The sequence below is a fragment of the Danio rerio genome, chromosome 4 (assembly GCF_052040795.2).
Source record: "Danio rerio strain M-AB ecotype USA chromosome 4, GRCz13ab, whole genome shotgun sequence".
Classification (NCBI taxonomy): domain Eukaryota; kingdom Metazoa; phylum Chordata; class Actinopteri; order Cypriniformes; family Danionidae; genus Danio; species Danio rerio.
In genome coordinates, this window is record NC_141024.2 from 15,394,522 (window position 1) to 15,417,651 (window position 23,130).

At 32.4% G+C, this 23,130-nt stretch overlaps 1 protein-coding gene and 1 long non-coding RNA gene across 4 annotated transcripts in view; one reads left to right on the plus strand and one right to left on the minus strand.

Annotated features, from left to right (window-relative positions):
• LOC141381606 (uncharacterized) overlaps positions 1-23,130 on the minus strand; it is a 70,594-nt gene that overhangs the window by 20,685 nt on the left and 26,779 nt on the right. Inside the window, exon 4 of the long non-coding RNA XR_015482926.1 lies at positions 21,882-22,081. This is a non-coding gene — a long non-coding RNA (uncharacterized LOC141381606). The remainder of the gene's footprint in view (positions 1-21,881; positions 22,082-23,130) is intronic.
• The window catches only part of shisal1a (shisa like 1a), a 56,843-nt gene that overhangs the window by 17,175 nt on the left and 16,538 nt on the right, over positions 1-23,130 (plus strand). Inside the window, exons 2-5 of one of the 3 annotated variants that reach the window (XR_015482070.1) lie at positions 598-704; positions 15,675-15,888; positions 19,862-20,291; positions 20,349-20,404. Coding sequence is in view for 2 of the 3 variants with exons in the window: in NM_001030141.1 (NP_001025312.1) it covers positions 638-704; positions 15,675-15,888; positions 19,862-20,204 (624 nt within the window). In the remaining variant the exon portion in view is untranslated. Of the gene's footprint in view, positions 1-597; positions 705-15,674; positions 15,889-19,861; positions 20,292-20,348; positions 20,405-23,130 lie in introns of those variants that run through there. The other 2 variants (XM_087247016.1, NM_001030141.1) reach the window with 2 other exon arrangements.

Here is a 23,130-nt window from a genome sequence, read left to right on the forward strand (position 1 = left end):
TTGCATTATATATATTTTCCAGCCTAATTTCACAAGGGAACATAACATAACTATTTTAAGTATTGTAGAAAAGTGTCTAATAATAAAAGTGTAAATTATAGTGTATGTGATGTTTCAGATCCAAATACCACACAAATACTGTTTTATAACTGTTTGAAACTGCCCCTTTTAGGCTTTAGGACTGTCGCTTTAAATTTAAATGATATTAAGACCCATCCCTCTTTACAAAAGAGGGTGGAGCTACAAATGCCTATGCATCAGCATAGTGAAAGATTCAAAAACAAGACTAAAGTCTTATGCTAATGAGGGAGAGATCTTCACTAATGGGCGGGGTTTTCCCCCTCTGATAACATGTACAATGGAAAAATGCTAATAAAAATTTTTCTGCAGACTGTTTTTATACAAATGTGAGTATAAAAAAAAAATTAATACATTTTCATCATTACAAGCTGGTTATATTCAAAGATTGAATATAACCACACAATTGTGTTTAAACTACTTATAAAAGTGATTTTTGCATGTTAGGTCCCCTTTAAACCATCTCACCTGGTCTAATGTTTATGACTTGCATAATTATTTGAGTGTTTTTTCTTTCAGAGCTTGCAGAATAAAATGACCACTTCATGAGGGCTGAGAGATGATCATGAACGGCCGCTGGTCCTTCAACACCCTGGCCATCATCTTTATCCTGCTGTCCACTGCAGGTAAGACCACACAGACGCCATTAAACCCTTGATGTGAGCCTAATTCCAATATATTTCACAATAGAATGATCAAAACCCACTCTCGCACGCACACAGTCTCAGTCAGACACGTGCCCTCAAGAGTCATGGCTTGGACTCGAGGCAGATTGAGTCACAACTTTAAGGATCTGACTTGGCAAAATCTCTAATTCAACTTTGACTTGCTCACAGTTACTCGTGAGCGCATTTGGATTGATCTCTCAACATGAGTCATGGAAGACTGAACATTGGCTTACATGTTGTTTCTGTCGTACAGGCAAAGTGTGCAGTGGTTTGTTAGACAAGGACACACGTGGAGGGAAAAATAATATCGGTGATGTCAGTGAAAGCGACTCATGGGCCATCCTGTATGCACAAATTGAGTTGCAAATGTAACACTGTAGCAGTTCCAAAAAGCAATTGCCATTTGCCATCTGGTAATGGACAAAAAAAATCAGCTACTTTTGTTTTATACGCAATTTCAACACAGCACTTTAGTTTTTAATGGTAAATTGGTGTAAGGTGTAAGAACGGTCTTTAAACCACAGCGGTTCGAACTGTAGTTCTGCCGAGCGACTATAAAGTAATCAGCATGATGGTAAAAAACTGAACATTTCTAGTCAAACCATTGTTCTGCAATCTCATACCAAAAACGGAAATAAGGGCAGTATTAATAGCTAAAAATGTGGGAGAGCGTTGATATTATGTGATTGTATTGTATTGCTATATGGAACAATTAAGTGTTGATGTTAAATCAAAAGTAATTCACAAATACTTGAAAATGAAATGATTTAATGACAATAATTCTCTATGGTTACAACTGAATTAATAACAAAACACTGTATAAAATGATAAAATATGAAATGATAAAACATATGGTATAAATTGTACCCAGCTTAAATGTAAAATTAAAGTTACCAGAGGTAGAAGGAGAGACACAGGGAGAGGGAGACAAAGAGAGCAGGCCCAAAAGCCTGATTGCAGTAGAGTCAGAGAAGATAGACTCCAGAGGAGGAGAGGAGCAGAGCAGGAGAGAAACAGACCAGAAAAAGAGAGGGCAGGAAAAGAGACAGAGTTCGAGTTTATCACCTATCTTGTATCTTTCTTGACCATGTGACTGAAGCCATTCAAGACATTCAAACTGACCAATCAACATGTGACCACACCATAAAACCCCCAAAATCCACACAACAGGCCCTGATCTTATCAGTATCTGCCTTTGTAGTCAGTATGGACCTTCTTGAGTCAAAAAGCATGTTTTGTCATATAAACAAATGCATATGATAATTTAGAGGGTACTGTGACCCGCTTTTTACATTAATGTAATTTTTGCATGTTCAGTTATTAGTTAATAATAACTAAATTAATCACACAACAAGACATGTATATACATATAAATGTGTCTGTTTTGATGCCACACAACAAAATCTGTGGACTAAAAGCAATCATAATTCAAAAATCTCTGAATAAAACTCTGAAAGAAATGTATTTAGCTTTTTGTAAATTTATATTTTGTGGATTTATAAAATGATTAGCCCTCCGGTGAAATAGAATATTTAATTCTTTTTAAACATTTCCCTATTTTCCTAAGGATATTTTCACAGTATTTTATATTACATCTATATTTATATTTATATCTATATCTGTATTTATATTTATCTGTGTGTGTGTGTGTGTGTGTGTGTGTGTGTGTGTGTGTGTGTATATATATATATATATATATATATATATATATATATATATATATATATTCTTTCCTAGTTGTTTTACTTTGGCTCGAATCGAGTAAAAAAAAAAATTATATAATTAAGGTCAATAATATTCAGCAGCATCGAATGTTCTCACTCGATTGAATGGGTGTTATCAGTGGTTATCAGCTGACAAATATGGGCCAGTAGGGGCCTTCTGTGCCTACTGGTAGGCTCAGAAGGCTGTTTTCATCTATCCAAGTTTAATCAGCTATAGATCACATATGGCTGCGGTCTGAAGTTCATTCATTCAATCATTCAATCATTTTCTTGTCGGCTTAGTCCCTTTATTAATCGGGGTCACCACAGCCGAATGAACCGCCAACTTAAACCGGAGCACCCGGAGGAAACCCACGCGAACGCAGGGAGAACATGCAAACTCCACACTTAAACACCAACTGATTATTATTATTATTAATATATTATTCATGTCTAACCTGTAAAAACAGATCTGGATCTGGAGTCTTCTGTTAGTATATTAACCATTTACACCGATAATGCCAATTTAATCGTGTGATAACATTCAAATCGGGTGTAATATTAGCCCCCTTTTTTTATTGGCTACAGAAAAAATATTGCTGTCTAGCTAACTTAAGTCTTTAATTTGCACTAAAAGCAGAATAATATGTTGAAAACTAACTAGTAAAATAGTATGTACTATCATCATGGCAAAGACAAAATAAATTAATTCTAAGAAATTTGTTATTAAAACTATTATTTTCAAAAATGTGTTGAAAATCAACCTCTCTGTTAAACAGCACTTGGGAGATGTTTGAAAAAGTTATTAAAATCTACAGGAGGGCTAATGATTTATATACAGAGAGTTCTACATCTGCGCCGAAACTTTTTAATGAACTTCTGTTTCCAAAACTTGCATTCAGCTCACATTCGGCTGAATTTCTTTTGCTTGAATCAACTTAATCTAATCGGCTTTCACTTTTTAACTCCAGCCAAACTCTTTAAGCAAAAGATCTCTTTCTACTGTTCATCTTCTCAGTCGGGCCCTGAACATTTCATCAAACTGTCCTCAGATGAATGCGAAACCTACAAGCACATTTCCCATAAGACAAACAGTACAAAGGCCTCATGTCTGATTATGCAATTACATTAAATGCCAGGCGATGATGACAGATGCGTGTTTGGATTGAACTCAGAAGACTCTGCTGTTGTAAAAGGATGTTGGAGGAACTGAACGAGGTATTTAGAGAAACATTTGGGGAATATTTCAACAAATACCTTTTTCTTTTTGGGGCCCTGTTCATTCACTGTGTAATATTTCAAGACAAGTCCCACACTCTTGGGGAATTCACTGCAAATGAACAGTGTCTGCTTAAAGGCTGTTTATTAGCAAATGCTATTTGTGTTGTTTTAGCACCTGATTCACTAAGGGGATTCTGTAAATCAGGCAAAAATCAGAGCTAAATTGCTTAATGCTATTTCCACAGAGCAATTCCCAATCTTGACAGGTTTAAATGGTTTGCTGTGGACTAAAATCTGATGTACTATGCTCACAGTAAACTGTAACGTATAATTGCTCAACGATGACTGATTAATGATGACATTAAAATACATTTATAATACCACAAATGACTAATTGATGTTTGATTGGTTGAATAACTGATTGATTGATTGATTGATTGATTGATTGATTAATTGATTGATTGATTGATTGATTGATTGATTGATTGATTGATTTTTGCAGCTTGTTCAAACTACTTAATTAAAATAAGTAAAAAAAACACAATTTTTGAGATTTTTTAGGGACAACCTAATTTTTTTATGTTTAATTCACTTAAATTTGTTAACTGATTTGACTGATTTGTTAAATTTTATAACGATTCACTGTAAAAAGAAATTGTTTGACTTTACTTTAAATAAGTGAGTAAACCGGCTGCTTTTAAAGCAATTAATTGACTTTACTTTAAAAACAAAGTAAACTCATTGCCTTAAATTTACAAAGTAAATTAACCATGTTCATAATCAAGTTAAGTCGAGCTTTGCTGTCATTCCGGTACATGTGTGGACATACAGAGGAAGAAAATGTTGTGTCTTGCAGGTTAACGGTGCTACATCAATTAATCATAAATACAAACACAACATTGGACATAAGAGCTACTTTAAGATACTTAACAGTACACATAAGACAGGCAATACATACAAGTATATTTTACATTAGACTGAACAATGTTGTACAGGACATTGTGCAAGAGAGGTATTAAAGGTTTAATATTGTGCAAAACCGTTCTTTAAGGTTAAAGCAAGCAACACAACATAATTGTGATAAAATTATTCTAACTTTTCCTTATTGAGTTCTTGTAAGATGGAGTTTAGATACAGTGTCAGGCGCATAACACAAAAGAGTGATTCTACAAGTGGTTTGTCAAGCCCACTCACCTGTATGAAACATAATTTGAAATGCACAATGTTTCCAAGCGACATGGAGACATGTCAGACATTTCCAAGAGACATAGAGACATTTCCCAGAGGAATATTTATAATAATTAAGTGAAATCAGTAGTTGCCAGCTATTACAGGTTTACTTACGTTTTTAAGTAAATTGAACTTGTCACTTTTAAGGCAATGGGTTTCCTCCTTTTACTAAAGTTAAGTAACTAATCACTTTTAACAGTGTTTGTGTCAGCTATTCTGTGAAATTTGCATTCTTTTTCAAATGTTATCAATTCAAGTAATGTTTAACAGAGAGCACCTTTCCTTCAGAGTTTTATATGTTTTCTTTTTTTTTTTTTTGGGGGGGGGGGGGGGGGGGTGGATTAAAGCAGTTTTAAAATGTTTAAAAATATTTTTTCAAAAAAATACATTTTTTTTCAACTGGCTAGAACAAACCACCATTGTCCGATGACTTGCCTAATTGACTGAACTTGACTAGTTGAACTTATTAACCTTAAAAAAATGTAATTGTACTTTAAACTTAATTATGTTTTGCAAAATAACTAGTAAATATATAATATACTGTTTTAAAACACAATTCATATTGTATTAATATTTTTTAAATAATAATTATTAATATTTTTGTCGCTCAATTCTTAAGAAAGGTTTTAATTTATTATTATTATTATTATTATTATTATTATTATTATCATTATTATTATTATTATTATTATTATCAATTTAATTTAATACATCAATGTTTTCTAAGTTTTTTTAAGAACTAAGAGCCATTGCAGGGCCACTGTTTTCAGCAGACAAGCAGAGCTAGAAGTTTCACACACAGACTTCTGAGATTGTTTACGTAACTCCTGAGCCATATCTCAACCGACACGGAAGAGATAAATATCCCCAATGAAGCATAACTCTGTCCTTATAGTGAACACAGACAGCAGTAGAGATAGTCTGTTCCCTCCGCAAACCTAATGGCTGACCGTCATGGAGAAACAGCGCACAGTGTCGTTCATAAAACATTTAGCAGCCATTCTCCAGCGAGTGCAGACACGTTAATTCTAACACAGACAGACACGATTACCCAAAGGTAACTTGAGGACAGGGCCCTGCTTCCAACATCTGTGAATATTTAATATTTCTTTCATGGAATGTTTTTCAGCGTGGTGTAACTGGTTATAATGAGCGCAAGCTACAGTCCGCCATCATTATAAAACACATCCAGGTAGATCTGTTTGCTCTGCCAGAAAACACATGCTGACTTCCTTCAGCTGCCAAAACTCCTACAAGAGGGTGAACTTTCACCTTAATGAGTCCACACAGCTTGTGCTTTGCTTCATGAGGCATTATAACCCATCCAAAATTTAAAACCTATTTATGGTTAAAAAATAAAAAATAAAAATCAATACTTATCCATTTATGGTAATGTCTGTACACTCTTTACTTCCACCAAATTTAGTGTCAAATTCAGACAAACCCAGTCGCTGGGTTGAAAATTTTAATTGAAAAACTGATGCCACTTTACATTAGTTGGCCTTACCAACCATTTAATTGTTTTTAATGCAAGTACAATGTACTGTGTTTATAATGTATAGCAGAACACTTCTAGTGCTCTTGAGATGGGATACAGGGAGGGTCAGGGAGAGGATTGTTGGAATGGGTAGGTTTGAGGATGGATTAAGAAGTAATGGATTATCAACAGTGTAAATCAAAATGTAATTACAGAAATTAATTACAGATATGATCACATGCAGGTATTTAATCAATCATAAATACAATGTAAACATGTATTTACGCAATAAGTATTGCATTGTAACAAATGATTCATTTCAGTGTAAGTACATATTAGTTTAGACCCCTTAATATAAACTGTGACCAAAAAAATGTAACCCAACATTTAGGTTTCTCCATATTTGACCCAACAATAGGGTTCAAACAGGTCACTGGGTTATAATAGCACAGCATTTTTTTAGAGTGTATGCTTAAATCATTTAGTGGGCTCTCTTGACTGAACTCACAGGGAAGGGATTTACTCTTCATCTTTGGTTTTCTCTCAATATTCTTGTATGCCTTTTGTATGCGAAGACAGACATCCTGGTGCAGTCTTTAGTATTCAGAGCTGAACTTTCTGAAGGAGCATGCAGAAGTCTGAGTCTGTTCGCCAAACTCAATGTAAAACAGCATTGGGAAATGGTTCTGTGGTTTTAAAGAAAACTGGACTTTTGGTTCTGCTCATGGTCATTGCAAAAACCATAGGCAGACATTGTGTAGTAAAATATTTATGAATTAGTTTGAATGCTTAGTGGATTAGGTTTAGGGGATCGAAACTGGTTATTTGAAAACATTACAACTGCTGCATGAGCCAACTTGAATGAAAAATATGCCATATTCAAATCAATTCATGTTTATTATAGCGCTTTTACAATGTAGATTGTGTTAAAGTAGCATAACATAGAAGTTCTAGGAAATTGAAACTGTGTCAGTCCCGTTTTTACAGTTGAAGTTTAGTTTAGCTCAGTTCAGTGGGATTTAATTTCCCTGCTGAAAGAGAACTGCACACCACTGAAGAGCAAATCCATATGAATGGCTACTGAATGAACAAAACTTTTTAGAGAATCAAAAATGTATTAATCTTAAATTCAGCAGCAGCTTCGTCTGATTATAAGTGTCCGATTTTAGTCAGTTCTACTCAAGTTAATCAGATTTTATAATAAGTGAATCGGTGAATTTATAAATCGGTCTGGATGGCTGCTTAAATAACCTTAGTAAATCAAAAACATTTTTAAGCAGTATGATTCACAACTGTATGAACTTCAGTGAGTCAAAACACTTATGAGTCAGCTGGAATAGATTCTGAGTTAAATATAGTGAATTAAAACAAATTATGAACTAGTTTGAATGGCTAATGTTAAATAGAATTGAATTAGTTCTGTGTAGACATGGGCCGGTTTAGGATTCTGACGATATGATAACCTTGGATAAAAAAGTCACGGTATCACGGTGATTGCGATTACTGCTCTTAAATATATTATTTTTAAATGTCTAGGTAAAAACAAAAAAAAATTTTCCCCTTTGAACACAATATATTTTATACTGAGAAACTTTTTAAATTTTTGGAGCAGCAAACATGTGAGGCTAAATAATTCAAATGAATCATTGACTTCTGCTGTTTTCATTAGGCTCCGAAACACAGATTTTATTACTATTTAAAAATGGTGTCATGGATAACTTTTCTGCAGAAGATCCTGTTGTCTTAAAAAACGTAAAACAAAACGTTAAAAATAAATAAATAAATAAATATATATATATATATATATATATATATATATATATATATATATATATATATATATATATATATATATATATATATATATATATATTTAAATTTATATACCGTAGGAACATTACAGTAGGTGGTGTTGGCGGTTTATAATGTTGGCGGTTTATAAATCTTGACTTTTTATACATTGAAAGCGGTTGTCGTCCCATGACTAGTTCTGTGCATTCTGTGCATTAAAACTTTTACAAATCAGTCTGAATGGCTATTTAAATAACATTTGAAAAGTATTTGTGAATCAGCTTGAATGCATACTGACTTAAAAAAAAGATTTTGTAAATCAAATAGTATGAAACAGTGAACTTATAGATCAGTCTGAATAGCTACAGAAATAACCAGCGAATCAAAAACATTTATGAATCCATATGAATCACAACTGTATTTAATTCAGTGAGTCAGAATAGCTTCTGAATCAATTCTACTGAAATGACATTGATTAAAGTTGACAAAAATGTTGAAACGGAAAGTTCAGAGAATGACGTGCCATGTTATGTTAAGTTGTCTGTATATATATCAATTCAATGATTCCCCTTCACGAGGAATGAGCAGAGAGGAGGTTCAGGCATGGAAAAGACTCGCAAGAGCTGGAATAGACACAAGAACCTTTATCGTTAATTGCCACGAATCGAAGTTGAATAAGAGAAGCGAAAAAATATTACGACACAGGAAATAATTTAACGTTCGCCGCGTTTGACCCCTCGCTAATGACCAAACCGCTCAATTACGTGAGTGCGCAGGCATACGAAGAGCCTGGTAATGATGGGAATAAATCAGCGCTGACAGCAGTGCGGGCCAGAGAGCCCTCCAGTGCCACCTTTGACCCTATAAAGAGCCCAGTATTACAGGGGAAGTTATTTGGCAGAGCTCAGGCTGTGTATCCATCAACCAAACCGGCAGAAAGCCAGGCAATAAGGCAGGTCTCTCATATTTGTAAGAGGAGGAATAAAAGAACAAAAGAAAAAGCTGGGGTGTGAAATGAAAACCACCTGTTGGAGAGTTTTTTTCATCGTGGCAGCAGGAGTATTTAAGTGTTTTTATTTTGGTATGGCACACGATCAACACCCACTTCAGGCTTCAGCACTGACAGACAACACCTCGGCTTATGCTCATTTCAGAAGAAGTAAAGTGAGAATGAAATGTGGGAATATCTGTGTGTGGTGAGTCTAGATGGACAGATGCCTGTCTGACAGGTCTGAAGCTATAATGCTCACCATTAAAAAATCATGACTGTCTTCTTGATCGCTACTTTATTTAAAAAAAAAAAAATGTAAGGATAGAAATTAGAAAGACATTTGTAAAGCTGCTAGTTATTTCTTTTTCAAAGAAATGCTGTTCTTTTGAACTTTCTGTTTTACAAATATATACTTTTAGCCAGCACTCTCTTTTGGGGATTTAAACCTACCTAACTTTAAATAATTACAGTTCTTGACCTCACTAAGCTAAAAATACAAATTAGATATCATTGGAAAAAAGAGACCTTAAGCTTTACTATGGTCCATCTGGGAAGTTTCATATAAAAAGTTATACATTATAAAGTAGGGCTGGGTCGATAGACAATGCCATCATCCATCGATGCTGAGCCGGCATCATGATCCTCCACCCCAGTGTCAGTACACGGCTTTAATCTTTCGCTTTCACGTTTGTACTTAGTTATCACCCAAGTTTGTCAACGCGATTATAATGACACAGATCACTCTGCCTATTCATGCCAGAGTCCTGCGGAACAAGTGACTGACAGGTGGTAATTTGTGTGTAACTTGTCTTTATTTATTTATGATTTGGTTAAGGGTAAAACAAAGACCATGCAGGTCAAGAAGTTGAAACGGTAGGCTACAAATAATTGATTCGTTGTAAATTTATTAATTATTTTTTAAATGATTAATTCACTGCCACCTACGACAACAATGATGCCATCGTCCATCGAGATGTTTTACATTAGACATTGTATGATGCCAAATTGGTCGACATCGCCCAACCCTATTATGAAGTAATAAAAACTATATTGTGTTCAATGATTGTTTTTCCATATACAAACACAGTGAAACATTAATGTAATGTCCTAGAAAAAATGTCCCTTGAAAGCCAAGTGTTTATATTTTTATATTTCTGATTTAATGAAGATATCCTGCAAAATGCATGCAGAAGATGTCCTTCTGTCCCTCACAGTCAGAGGCACTTTCTCAAAAATGACCTTTCCAAACTAAAACAGTAACAGTTGCTAAATAATTTGGTCTACATTACCAGTTCATGTATCTTTGGAAAGAAGATACTTTGGGCTTTATTATCCATCATCTATAGTATAAAATGCTCAAAATGAAAAGTTATACAAGCTTAAGTAATGTAAAAAATTTTTTAAAAAGACTTTATTTTGATGGTCCATTTGAGTATTAGTAGACTGTCTGCTTAATATCTGTTGATACTGCTCCTTCAACAGACATTTAACTGACTATAAGAAACTTTGCAAGTACATGTCAACTTACACACCTTAACCCTAACAGTCTACTTATAATCTAATAAGAATTAGTTGGCATGTAGATGCAATGTAATTTCCTGGACCATCAAAATAAAGTGTGACCAAAAAAATTGCACCGCACTAAACATTTTATTATTTCATAATCAAATATATAAAATTAGTCCTGGGGCAAATCAGAAAAGTAATAAGTCAAAGGCCACACATATTTTGAGTAAATGTTTTGAATTTGATGGCAATATCATGCAAAATAAATTTCTGCAATTATTGTTCTGAGGCAATGTTTTGTGATTTTCTCCTTTTTCTGATGACAACACGTACTGTATACTGAAGGTTTCTGACAACTATTTTTGTCTTTTCACAAACCAATTCTTTTTTAATTGTAAAATAATAGACAGAAACATATAGTATGAGTGATTTATTTGAGCACAAGAAGTACATTGTGTGAAATGACACCAGTGCATATGCAAAAAAAAAAACATCTTACAAGAGTTATTATTGTTTTGCGCACTCACTCACTGGCAGAAAGTGCTTGCCTTGAACATCTACATACATATATTAGAATACAACTACTTTCATCATTGGCAACAGTGAAAAAATATTTCTTGAGCACCTGGTCAGTAGCTCATATTAAAATAATTTCTGAAGAATTGTGTGAGCAGTTTTCTTTATTCACAAAAATAAATTACTATGCAAAATTACTGTGTGGCAGTTTTATATGTCGAAGTGGAACTTTATTAGTACCGACTTAAAAAATTTACTAAAATGTATTATTATTGTTAACTTCTCACAATTATATACTTATTTTCCAGTGTAAGGTGGAAACAGTCTTTAACTTTTCACACTTTGAAATGTTTTTAATTCTCTAAATTGGATAAATTCAGTAGACATTGAGACTAATACATGCTTGATTGTTAAATTCATGTTTATAAACTTAATTAATTACTAATTAAGTAACTAAAATAACAAATAAATAAAGTAATAAAATAGATTTTTAAATAATGAAATAAAAAAAATGGTTACATTTTGAACATTATGGTCAAATTAGAGTGAAACTAGCTAAATATTGACAAAATATTCACAAAATGTCTATTATGTTTTTGTAATATTTGAAGAATTTAAGAATGACAACACTGGAAGGGTCAAAACGTTTTTCAAAATTATCTTAAGACAAAAAAAGGGTTGTTATTTAATAGTTTTAGGCCAACTTTGATGAAATGTTTATTACTGTTTCTGTATATATGAATACATATGGAAAAATCCTTCACTCAACTGTACAGTCCAAAAAAATCTGTGCCTCCATCACAAACATTATTACACTGTAAAAACGGACACAAGGGCCATCAAATCCAACTCAAGTGTTCCTGTCCATTCCACTTAACAATCCTGCATTCTCTGACAGCCCTCATCTAAATGCAAATGACATCCCGGTGCGTCCTTCTTCTCCATAAAGCTCCAGATGAAGCTTTAGAGATGAGCAGGTGCACTTTAGGAGCGACTCTATGGGCATTGCTGACGAGCGCACAATTTTGCATTGGAAAAGAAACGCAGGAATGGCCGAGATACTCGCTCATTTATTTGCCTGGTCATTGTAATGTTTCCAAGACTCTGCGAACTTCATTATCTGCAGCAATTACCGCTGCCAGGATTGTTCAATGGAGAGTTCTTTCTGCTGTCGGGCATTGAACACGTTTGTTATGTCAAGTGCGATATCAAAAACATTCAAGCTTCATGCTTCTGGGCTTGAAATGTGCCACAGAATGGACTTCAGAAAGCCAGAAAGGAGTGTTTTTTTCCTGTAACTGTCAATTTTGAGATTTTGGGCTTTTAGGGTTTTCATAAAGTGTTTTTTTTTCAGTCTTATGGAAAGAAAAGGTCTAAAATACACTTTCAAGAGTTCCTTTTGTCGCACTTTGTTGTGTCTGTAGACTACAATTACAATCCATAATAAAAGCTGTTGTCTCAGAATTTTCTCCTGATCTGAGTCATAAATCTGCACTTCAGCAGCACTTATGTTCAACAAATGTCACAGTTTTATTCTTATCTTTATTTTGAAGGTTTTCTCCAAGTTATTTGTTCACATAATATGCCTGATTATAGGCCATACACCATTTCACTTCAAAAAAGAAGTTCTGACTTTTGGTTTTGTCTCTCTGTTCACAGTATTTCCTGAATTATGGGCTGATAAATGTCCTCTGTAAAAGCATGAGTTTAATTCAATGCAATTTTGAATTAATTCAATGCAGTTGAATTATTAGCCCTCTTGTGTTTTTTCTTTTTCAAATATTTCCCAAATGATGTTTAACAGAGCAAGGAACCTTTCACAGTATTTCCTATAATATTTTTTTCTTCTGGAGAAAGTCTAATTTGTTTAATTTCAGCTAGAATAAAAATATACATTTTTAAAAATCAGTTTAAGGTGAATATCATTATCCCCCTTAAACAATATTTATTTTGATTGTCTACAGAACAAACCACTGTTTAATGATGACTTCCCTAAGTTATGCCTTTAAATGTCACTTTAAGCTGAATACTAGTATCTTGAAAAATATCTAGTAGAATATTATGAACTGTCATCATGGCAAAAATAAAAGAAATCAATTATTAGAAATTAGGGTCCCACTTTATATTAAGTGGCCTTAACTAATATGTACTTACACAGGAATTAATAATTTGTTACAATGTACTTATTGTGTAAATACATGTATTTACTGTGTACTTATGCTTGATTAAATACATATATGTAATTACATCTGTAATTAACTTTTGTAAATACATTTGTAAATACACTGTTGACCATCCCTTACACCTTAACCCACCCTTAAACCTACCCATACCACCAAACCTGTCCATAACCCAACCTCTATCCCAACTCAAAAGCACCACAAGTGTTCTCAAATACATTATAAACACAGTAAGTACATTGTATTTATTTTTTTGATGTAAGTACATAGTAGTTAAGGACACTTAATATAAAGTGGGACCGAAATTAGTTTTATATTTAGACTATTATATTTAGAAATGTGTTGAAAAAAAAAACGTCTTTCCGATAAATAGAAATTTGGGGGAAAAATATCTTAAACTGTAAATGAATAAATAAAAGCAAGAATATTTAGAAACTTTGTTAAACAAAACAACCCACTGTGCCCTAATTATCTAAATCAATCATTAATAGAAATTATAACTTTGATGACCCTAATAAAAAAGGAGGTAATTCATATGGAATGCTCTTCCAGTTAACAAGCACAGCAACATTAGAATACCTAAAATCCTTTTAGGAGGAAGATTTATATGTTGAAATCGCTAATGACTAGCCCAAACAGAATCTCTGGACACTTTTTTTTTTCTTTTTTTTTTTTGCTATTTCTGCTGAGAACTTTGTAAAAATCTGAAGATTATTGTGGAATAATTTTAGGAGTATCATAACTAATTTATGAAATAAAAAATAATAAATTTTTTACTTTTATTTAATGTTTTCAATGCAAATCCAATTAGATCCACTTATTTAGTAAACAAAGCAAGTCTCTCATATAATATATCTACTAAAAGACAAAAAATATGACTTTAAACTTTGTTTTGTAAATAAATCATTTAAACATTTTCTTATTACTATTATTATATCACATTGTGAAATTCATTTAAAATTAGAATAAATATAAATTTACAGACATATACACAAGTAAATACATAGACTCAATGATGGGTAAAAAATCTGCGGAAATCTGCAGATTTCTGTGTGGGTCTACTGATGAGCAATGGGAGATGCCCCTAAACAGATCCACAGGTCATCATCGGTTTGTGCAAGGCATGGCCGCATACAAATTAAAGTAATACAACATTTACATTGGTCCAAAAAACTTAGTATAATATTTCAAGAAGTGGACCCAGCATGTGGTCGGTGTGGGCTAGAGCTGGCATCACAGGCTCATATGTTTTGGAGCTGCCCAAAAATACCATCTTACTAGGAAAATGTTTTTTCTAAAAAAAAAAAAGCCAATAGATCCAGATCTCTTTACTGGAGTTAGGCATTCCTGATTTCAAGATAAAAACAGTACAGAACAAAATATAGTTCCATTTGTCAGTCTACTAGCACAAAGGTTAATATCATTAAACTGGAAACAGTAAGCTGTTCATATATACATCTAATGAGGGGTGTAATCAAACATTTGGAACTGAAAAAATTCAGATTCTCCCTAAAAAAGAAAGAGAAATTCTATAAAATTTGGCAACCATTCATGGATTATTTTTAAGACATACATTTTGCAGGAAATAATAAAATTGAAGAGTTATAGACTATTTTAGATTAAAACTGAAGGTCAGTATTTTGCTTGAATTTATTTTTTGTATGTATTTTATTTTATTATTATTATTATTATTGATCTTTTTGTATTTTTTATTATTGTGTTTATCTATTATTATTTCACTTCTGTATGTATTGTTTGCATATTGTATATATTATTGTCAATTGTTGTGTGAATGTTGCATCAAATTTGTAAGTCGTGTTTGAATGTTTGAAAAAACAATAAAGAAAGTATTATAAAAGCAAGAATATTTAATCGGGCTTTATCTGGCGTTTAAATTTTTATGTTAGAATTGTGTGTATATTAGTGCCTATTTAATTAAATAACACCCAATTTGCACATTTAAACATAACATTTTAGAAAAAGTGCAATTTAATATTTTTATTTTATTTTATTATTTTTTTAAATATTCTTCTTAATGTAATCAACTGGGGAAGTAAGCTGATAACTATCAGTTATTTTATACCCTATTCACCTTCAGTGTCTTGCCTTAATGAATCCGGCAGTGTTTGCAGCCAAAGCTCTAATTGCTAAAGACATGAAAGATCTGCTCTGTAAATCTCTTCTCTGTTCCACCCCAATAATCTCCATCAAGAAGTCCTTCATCAGATCTTGAGCTGCTTGAAATCACTCAGCACTATCGACCCGTGAAAGCCTTTATTCTTTAATGTTTCATTCTCCGTTTTATCTTTGCAGCTCTTTCTGCGCACTTCAGAGTGTGTGAGCCTTACTCCGACCACAAGGGGCGCTATCACTTCGGCTTCCACTGCCCGCGACTCTCTGATAACAAGACCTATATCTTCTGCTGTCATCATAACAACACAGCCTTCAAGTACTGCTGCAACGAGACTGAGTTTCAGAGCGTCATGCAGCTCAACCTCACAGCCAACTCAGACAGCTTCGCTCACAAGTGAGTCACTTCCATGAATACAATTAATACGTTTGTATTACTAATGTGCAGTTTGGGATTGTTGGGCACTGAATGAAAACAAATTCTAAAATACATTTAATATTTAGCATGGCGTGTTAATAATATTGTTAAAATAAGTTTTGAAGAAGTGGTGTAAGTGAAACCAGCAGGGGGTGCTCAAACTGCGATCTGTGTGGGTCCTAATGCCCCAGTATATTGATGGGGACTCTATACTGCTCAGTGAGCACCATTTTTTTGTATGAGACACTAAACCGAGGATATCCCAGGATATCCTTCAAAAAATAGTAGGAGTTTAAGAGCGGTACCCTGGCCTAATTTGCCCACTGGCCTCTGTCCATGGCCTCCTAACCATCTCCATATCATAATTGGCTTCATCACTGTGTCTCCTTTTCACCAATAAGCTGGTGTGTGGTGTGCGGTCTGATTCCCCCCCAAAATGTGTAAAGCGGTGTGAGTGTCCAGAAAAGCGCTATATAAAGGTAAAGAATTATTATTATTATTGTTTTTGATAAGGCAAAAACAAATAAAATCAATCAATCAATCAATAAATAATGTTCTTTTTTCAATAATTATTCTATCATGTAAGAAACATTTTTGAAATAAATACTTTTAGTCAGAATAAAGCTGTGATAAAATAAAATAAAAATACAATTAAAATAAATTTAAAAATAAAAAAAATAAAAATAATAATAATAATAAAATTAAATTTAATTAAAATAAATATTTTGCATAAAGAGTTAACAAAATAAATATTGATTGAAAAAATAGGTTTGGTTCTAAGAAAGGCTTGGTTAGAAATAGCAAACATTAAATAAATAAAAATAAATAAATAAATTAATTAATTAATTAATTAATTAATAAATACTTAAAAACTAAAAACTTATTGTATTGAAAAAAGTATTGATTAGAAAAGGCAAACATAAAACAAAGCTAATCAATAAATTGTTAATGTTTATTTTCTGTGAATATTGAATCTATTTCGTAAGAAACATTTTATTTTATTTAATTTAATTAGTTTTGATCATAATAACTAAAAATCATAAAATATTTTAAAAGAAATTTAATTTAATTTAATCTGTCCATCAATATAGTTTAATATTATTTTATTCACAATTTTCTTTTGTCAAATTATAACAATGAAATATTGATAACAAACAAACTTTCTATTAATGAATGCAGCAGCAAAAATATTACACTGATATAAATAAAGCCAACTTATAGATCTGCATAATCTATTTTCTTTGACATGCAAACCATACCAATTTGCAATTGAATGTCTTCCTTTTCTCAAATTTGACAAACACTATCTGATGCTGAGATTCCCTTTCTCTTATTATTTTAATCATTGCATAATATAAGCTCAAGAATGGAAGTATCCTCTCAGCACATGCCTCCTAAAGCAGTTACTCCCCCATACATATTCACCCATAGCTTCTCCATCCATATAAAGCCTCTGACAGACTCCAGCTTCTCTGACAAGGTTTCGACCTGTTCGCTGTGATGTTCAAGCTCTGCCAGGGCTGTAATGACCACAGAAGGCTCCATTTGCCCACAGGCTCTTCAAGTAGTGCAGTCTGCGAAATGATCCAGCGTCTCTAAAGCAGAGAGCAGGAGATCAGCAGATCAGCAGACTTGATGCCTGCCGTTTGAATATTAGCAGGGCTTGTTTATGCCTGAAGCCCACAGAGAAAATATCTGACAATCAGATGGACTCGCTCATTTGACCAAAGTGTGCTTTTGTCTGCCATTCTCACACACACATGGAAAAATCACAGATCCCAGAACTCAGACACAAAAGCAAATGCAGATATCTTTAATGCATTCCGCATTAAATCAGTCTTTTTTATCTTAAAGACCTCAAAGTAAAGTCTAATATTACCTTTAAAAAATAAAACTCTGTGAGAATACACTGCTGCATTTAAATTACTTATTAAAAAGAGTGAAAACAACACAGTTCTTGATTGTGTTGGGGGGGAGGGGGAGTTGCAACTTAATTGTTTGATGTTCAATCCACTTAAAATTGTAAAAACCATTAAGTTAACTTAATCAATTGGCGTTAGAAAAACATGAAGAGATTGTGTGGAACAAATATTTTTTGCAGTGTATGAACTTTTACCCCTGGCAAATTCTGACTGTTCAAAAGTAAATAAAAGCAGAGACATTTTTTTTATTCTACAAAAATTTATTAAATTCTTTTGGGAGTATAGGCTGTCTCATTGCCAGTAAAAACGAATCAAAAACTTACTGGTTAAATAAAATTGACTGTATATTGTAAGTTCCCTACTGTAAATATACCAAAACTCTATTATTCATTAGTAATGTGCATAAGCACTTCGCTTCAGTAATTAGATTTTAATGAACCCTCGGATTCCAGATAATCTCAACCAAATATTGTTCAATTCCTAACAAAGTTTATTTCCTGAGCATTCATATCATGTATAAACCTCAATTTACACTTATGACTGGTTTTGTGTTCCAGGGTCACATAATTTAAACGTATAGCATGAAGAAAAAACATATATCAATGTGAAATCTTGAAAAAAATAAGATGTCTGATAGGCTTCATCAGCAGTTTCTCTCCTAATCCTTTCTCAAATGCTCAAGCACCCAGATCAAACTGTCTGTGCAGATGATGAAAGAATCGCTCTGACATTAAAACACCACAACAAAAAAAGACTTCGACATCTTACCCTGAAAAAGCATCTCATCTAGAGACTTTAACAGCACTGATGAGCCAAAAGAAATCAATTAATCTTCAGCCTCACAACGGGACATAAACAATGAAGGTCAGCTTGTCACCCTGTCCTGGCTCTGGTCAAGCATGAAGAGATTATACCAGCGCTCTGTGTGTGACTGTAACTTTGACCGTTTCACACACTGTCCTGCCAAAGCAATCACTAAAACCAGAGGAAAGCAATTACAGCACTTTACTGACACTGCATGAGCTCTGACCTCACTACTCAATGAAAAAAAGACTGATTTAAATGGAGGAAATCAGGTCCATTCTCCTTTGTAGTGGTGTGATTTCTACAGTTTTTCGATCAGAATGAACCCTATTTCTTGTTTCATAAAGCGGTTAAAACTTGTGATTAATAATTATATTTCTGAAATAGATTTGTTGTCTCAGTCTCTTACTGTATTTCTCAAGGCAAAATCATAGTAAAAATGGTAATTTTTTTATCACATACAACAAAACTACTTTTTTTTGTTTAACACGTTTAAAAAAAGTGCTGTTGTTTTACATTTAGAAACTTTTAACATGTATTCATGAAAACAGATAAGATTATATTAAAATGAACAAAGATTTAATGTGTATTTAAGTACTACTGATGTTGCTTTAATTTTATTTTATAGTTTAATTTTAATTAAATTTTATTTTAATTTAATGAAATTTAAATATAATTTTTATGTGATTTTAATTGAATTTTATTTTAAATTATTTTATTTTATTTTCTTTAATGTAATTTTATTTTATTTTATGTAATTTAACTTAATTTTATTTTATGTAATTTTATATTTTATGTAATTATTTTTTATTTTGTGTCATTTAATTTAATTAAATTTTATGTAATTTTATTTAATTTTAAATTATTTAATTGCATTTTATTTTATGTAATTGTATTTTATTTATGTAATTTTATTTTATTTATGCAATTTAATTATTTAATTGCATTTTATTTTATATTAATGTAATTTTATTTTATTTTGTGAAATTTTACCATATTTTATAGAATTTTACGTAATTGAATGTAATTTTTAAACTATTTTATTTCATTATATTTGATGTAATCCTATTTTATTTTGTGTAATTTAATAATTTAATTTAATGTTGCTGAAATCTAATCTAATCTAGCAATTCTAATAAGTGAATCAATTCTAATAAGAAACATTTTTTGAAAATGTGATTATTCCAAACATTTGCAACAACCAATCCCTATTTTTGTCTCTTCAGTAACTACACAGCCCTGATCGGTGTATGGATTTATGGGTTTTTTGTGATGGTTCTTCTGGCGCTGGACTTCCTCTACTACTCAGCCATGAACTACGAGTTGTGCCGTGTTTATCTAGAGAAATGGGGTCTGGGTGGACGCTGGCTCAAACAGGCAAGAAGTCAATGGCACAGCACAGTTCAGGAGGGAGAACTCAACACAGGACCAGGCCTGAGCCAACAACAACAACAACAACAACAGCTTCATCTTCACCATCATCATCACCATCATCATCCACGACATAGCCTGAGAGGAGACACACAGAGTCCAACGCTCCTCTCCTTTCAGACCTCCACAGCCTGGTGAGTAAAGCTGAGATTATATCGCAGAATCACATATTTCTGCAGAGGTTTCTGCTGCTGCTGCTTGTTGGTGGATTGTGTCACATATGATGTGTTTAAATCCAGATTTTTCTAAGACAATCCCTCCCCTACTTCACTTAATAATTAGCCTAAGAATAAATAACCATCAAAAGAGTGTAGGTCTGATATAACTTTAACAAAATCCAAAAAAATATAAATAACTATTTAAAAATAATTATATAATACATTAATACTAGGCAGGTCAGAGTAATTAGGCAAGTTATTGTATAAAAATAGTTTGTTCTGTAGACAGTCAAAAAAAAAAAGATAGCTTAAAGGGGCTAATAATTTTGCCCCTAAAATGATTCACAATAAATTTAAAACTGCTTTTATTTTAGCCGAAATACAACAAACAAGACTTTCTCCAGAAGAAAAAATATTATCAGACATACTGTGAAAATTTCCATGCTCTGTTAAACATCATTTGGGAAATATAAAAAAAAGAAAGAAAATTCAAAGGGGGGCTAATAATTCTGACTTAAACTGTATATGATGAGAGATTAGGTATAAAAAGAAATGTGTACAAAAACTATATAAAATATCATATAATAATGACATATATATTAACAAATGCATTTATCAGTATTATTATAGTAATTAGTGAATATAGTATTACTGTTAAAAAAAGAATCCAAATAACAGTCTTAAACCTGACAACATGAAAAATGAACTAAATTGCAATATATTCAAATATGTATATATTATTTTGTCATTTATAATTAAGCTTTTGTTTTTCATTAAGGATCACAAAAAGCTAAGGCTGATGAAAAAACTGGATATGTATGTTATTGTATGTATTTTCTTAAAATGAGATTATGAAAAAAATCAGGAATTAACAATTACCAGAATCACTACATCTTTTAAATTAATCTTTCACAGTCGAATTCACAGTGGAATAAACCGCCACAGCGGACTGAACCACCACAGCGGAATGAACCGCCAAATATTCTGGCATATGTTGTACGCAGCAGAGGGCCCCTCAGCTGCAACCCAGTACTAGGAAACACCCATACACTCTCGCATTCACACATGCACTCATACACTACTGCCAATTTTGATTACCCAATTCACTTATAGCGCATTTCTTTGGACTTGTGGTGTAAACCAGAGCACCCGGAGGAAATTCACATGAACGGGGAGAACATGCAAACTGGCCCAGCTGGGACTCGAACTAACAACAACTGTATATATATATTTATATATATATATATATATATATATATATATATATAATATATATATATATATGTTTTACTAGATAATGTAATAATAACTTATTTTATTTTAAAATGAATCACACAGGGCTTGATTCAACCAAACAAATGAGTGTGATGGCGGCTTTCAGTGTGCTACAGGAAATAAAAACTGCACCTCATTCCAGTAACCTGACGTCACTTTTGCATTTACACAGTGTGAGACAAAATATTTGTTGTTAGCTATATGTGATCTCCGCACTTCACATACAGGGCAACTGTGCAGCAGACGCCTGAACATCTGGCAGAAACACACTTCACACTGAGCGCTGCTGATTTTCACATCTGACGTACAGAACAACTCGCATAAGACACTGAATTCAGCAGCTGATCGTGCAGGGCTAATAAAGAAAAGGTGGAAAGCTGACCTTTTAAAGTGTGCAGATTCTTGGCTCCCACATAGAAACTGCTCCCATGGCACTGAAAAGCTTCAGATGAGAATGAAAGGATCTTCAAGCAGCTGCAGATGTTGCCCACATCAGTCTCTCATGGTTAATCTGGCACTCGCTCTGCCATCTGTTGCATCTGTCGCTCACATGACCTTGACATGATCAATCCATTCACACCCCTGCGAAAAATAGAAATAAAAGCAGTGTACATTTGTAATCCTTTTTATTTTATTTGACAAAATTAAAAATCTCGAATGAAAATAGTATGAAATGATAAACACTGGCAAATTAGTTTAGAAATAATTAGAACTTTTAGAGGCATTACAGTATGTTTGTAATATTTCAACATATTTTAAAATGCTATGAGACTTTTAATCAGGCTTTTGAGTCAAATAATTTGGTAGCACTTTAAAATAATGGTCCATTAGTTCATAGATTTACTGACATTAACTAAATATGAATAATCTTGTAAAATATTTATTAATCATAATTCAACATGTACTAATGCATTATTAAAATCCAAAGCTGTGCTTGTTAACATTAGTTAATGCACTGTGAGCTAAGAACTAACATGAACTAATGCTATTTAACTTAAGTGACATTAACAGTAATGAAGATGAATAAATACAGTAATAATTGTATTACTAATGAATTGTTCATGGTAATAAATGCATTAACTAACATCACCAAATGGACCTTTATTTGAAATAATAATAATTACCAATAATGCTTCCTACATTAAATAGAATATGGTGCTTTGGTGCACATGCAGCATTTCAAATAATAAGCAACGTTACAAAACGTGGGTTATTTTGAATTCTTTAACTCCTTTATTGCCAATGTGTCCCACTGCAAGTTCACTTTACTGTTATTGCAATTAAATGCTAATCTAGTCATGAAGTAAATATTATTTGGAAGCTTCTTTTGAAATTTCTACTTTAATTATTTTATTTTTGATAAATATTATTGAGCAACTGTTATTCATTTGTTTGTTGTAAATCATTAATTTGCTACAGCAATTCACATGTAAAAATCACAAAATTTCCATTCTATTGATATCTTATTTATTTTAAATGGTTATGATGATCATGTTTTAAATTTTATGAGAAAATTATGGTTTGTGATACACATGCTTTTTTTATTTTATTTTTTTTTTTGGTCTTTTTTTTTGTTTGTTTGTCTGTTTTTGGTCTTTTTAGAGGTTAAATTTAAATTTAAAAACCCGCAA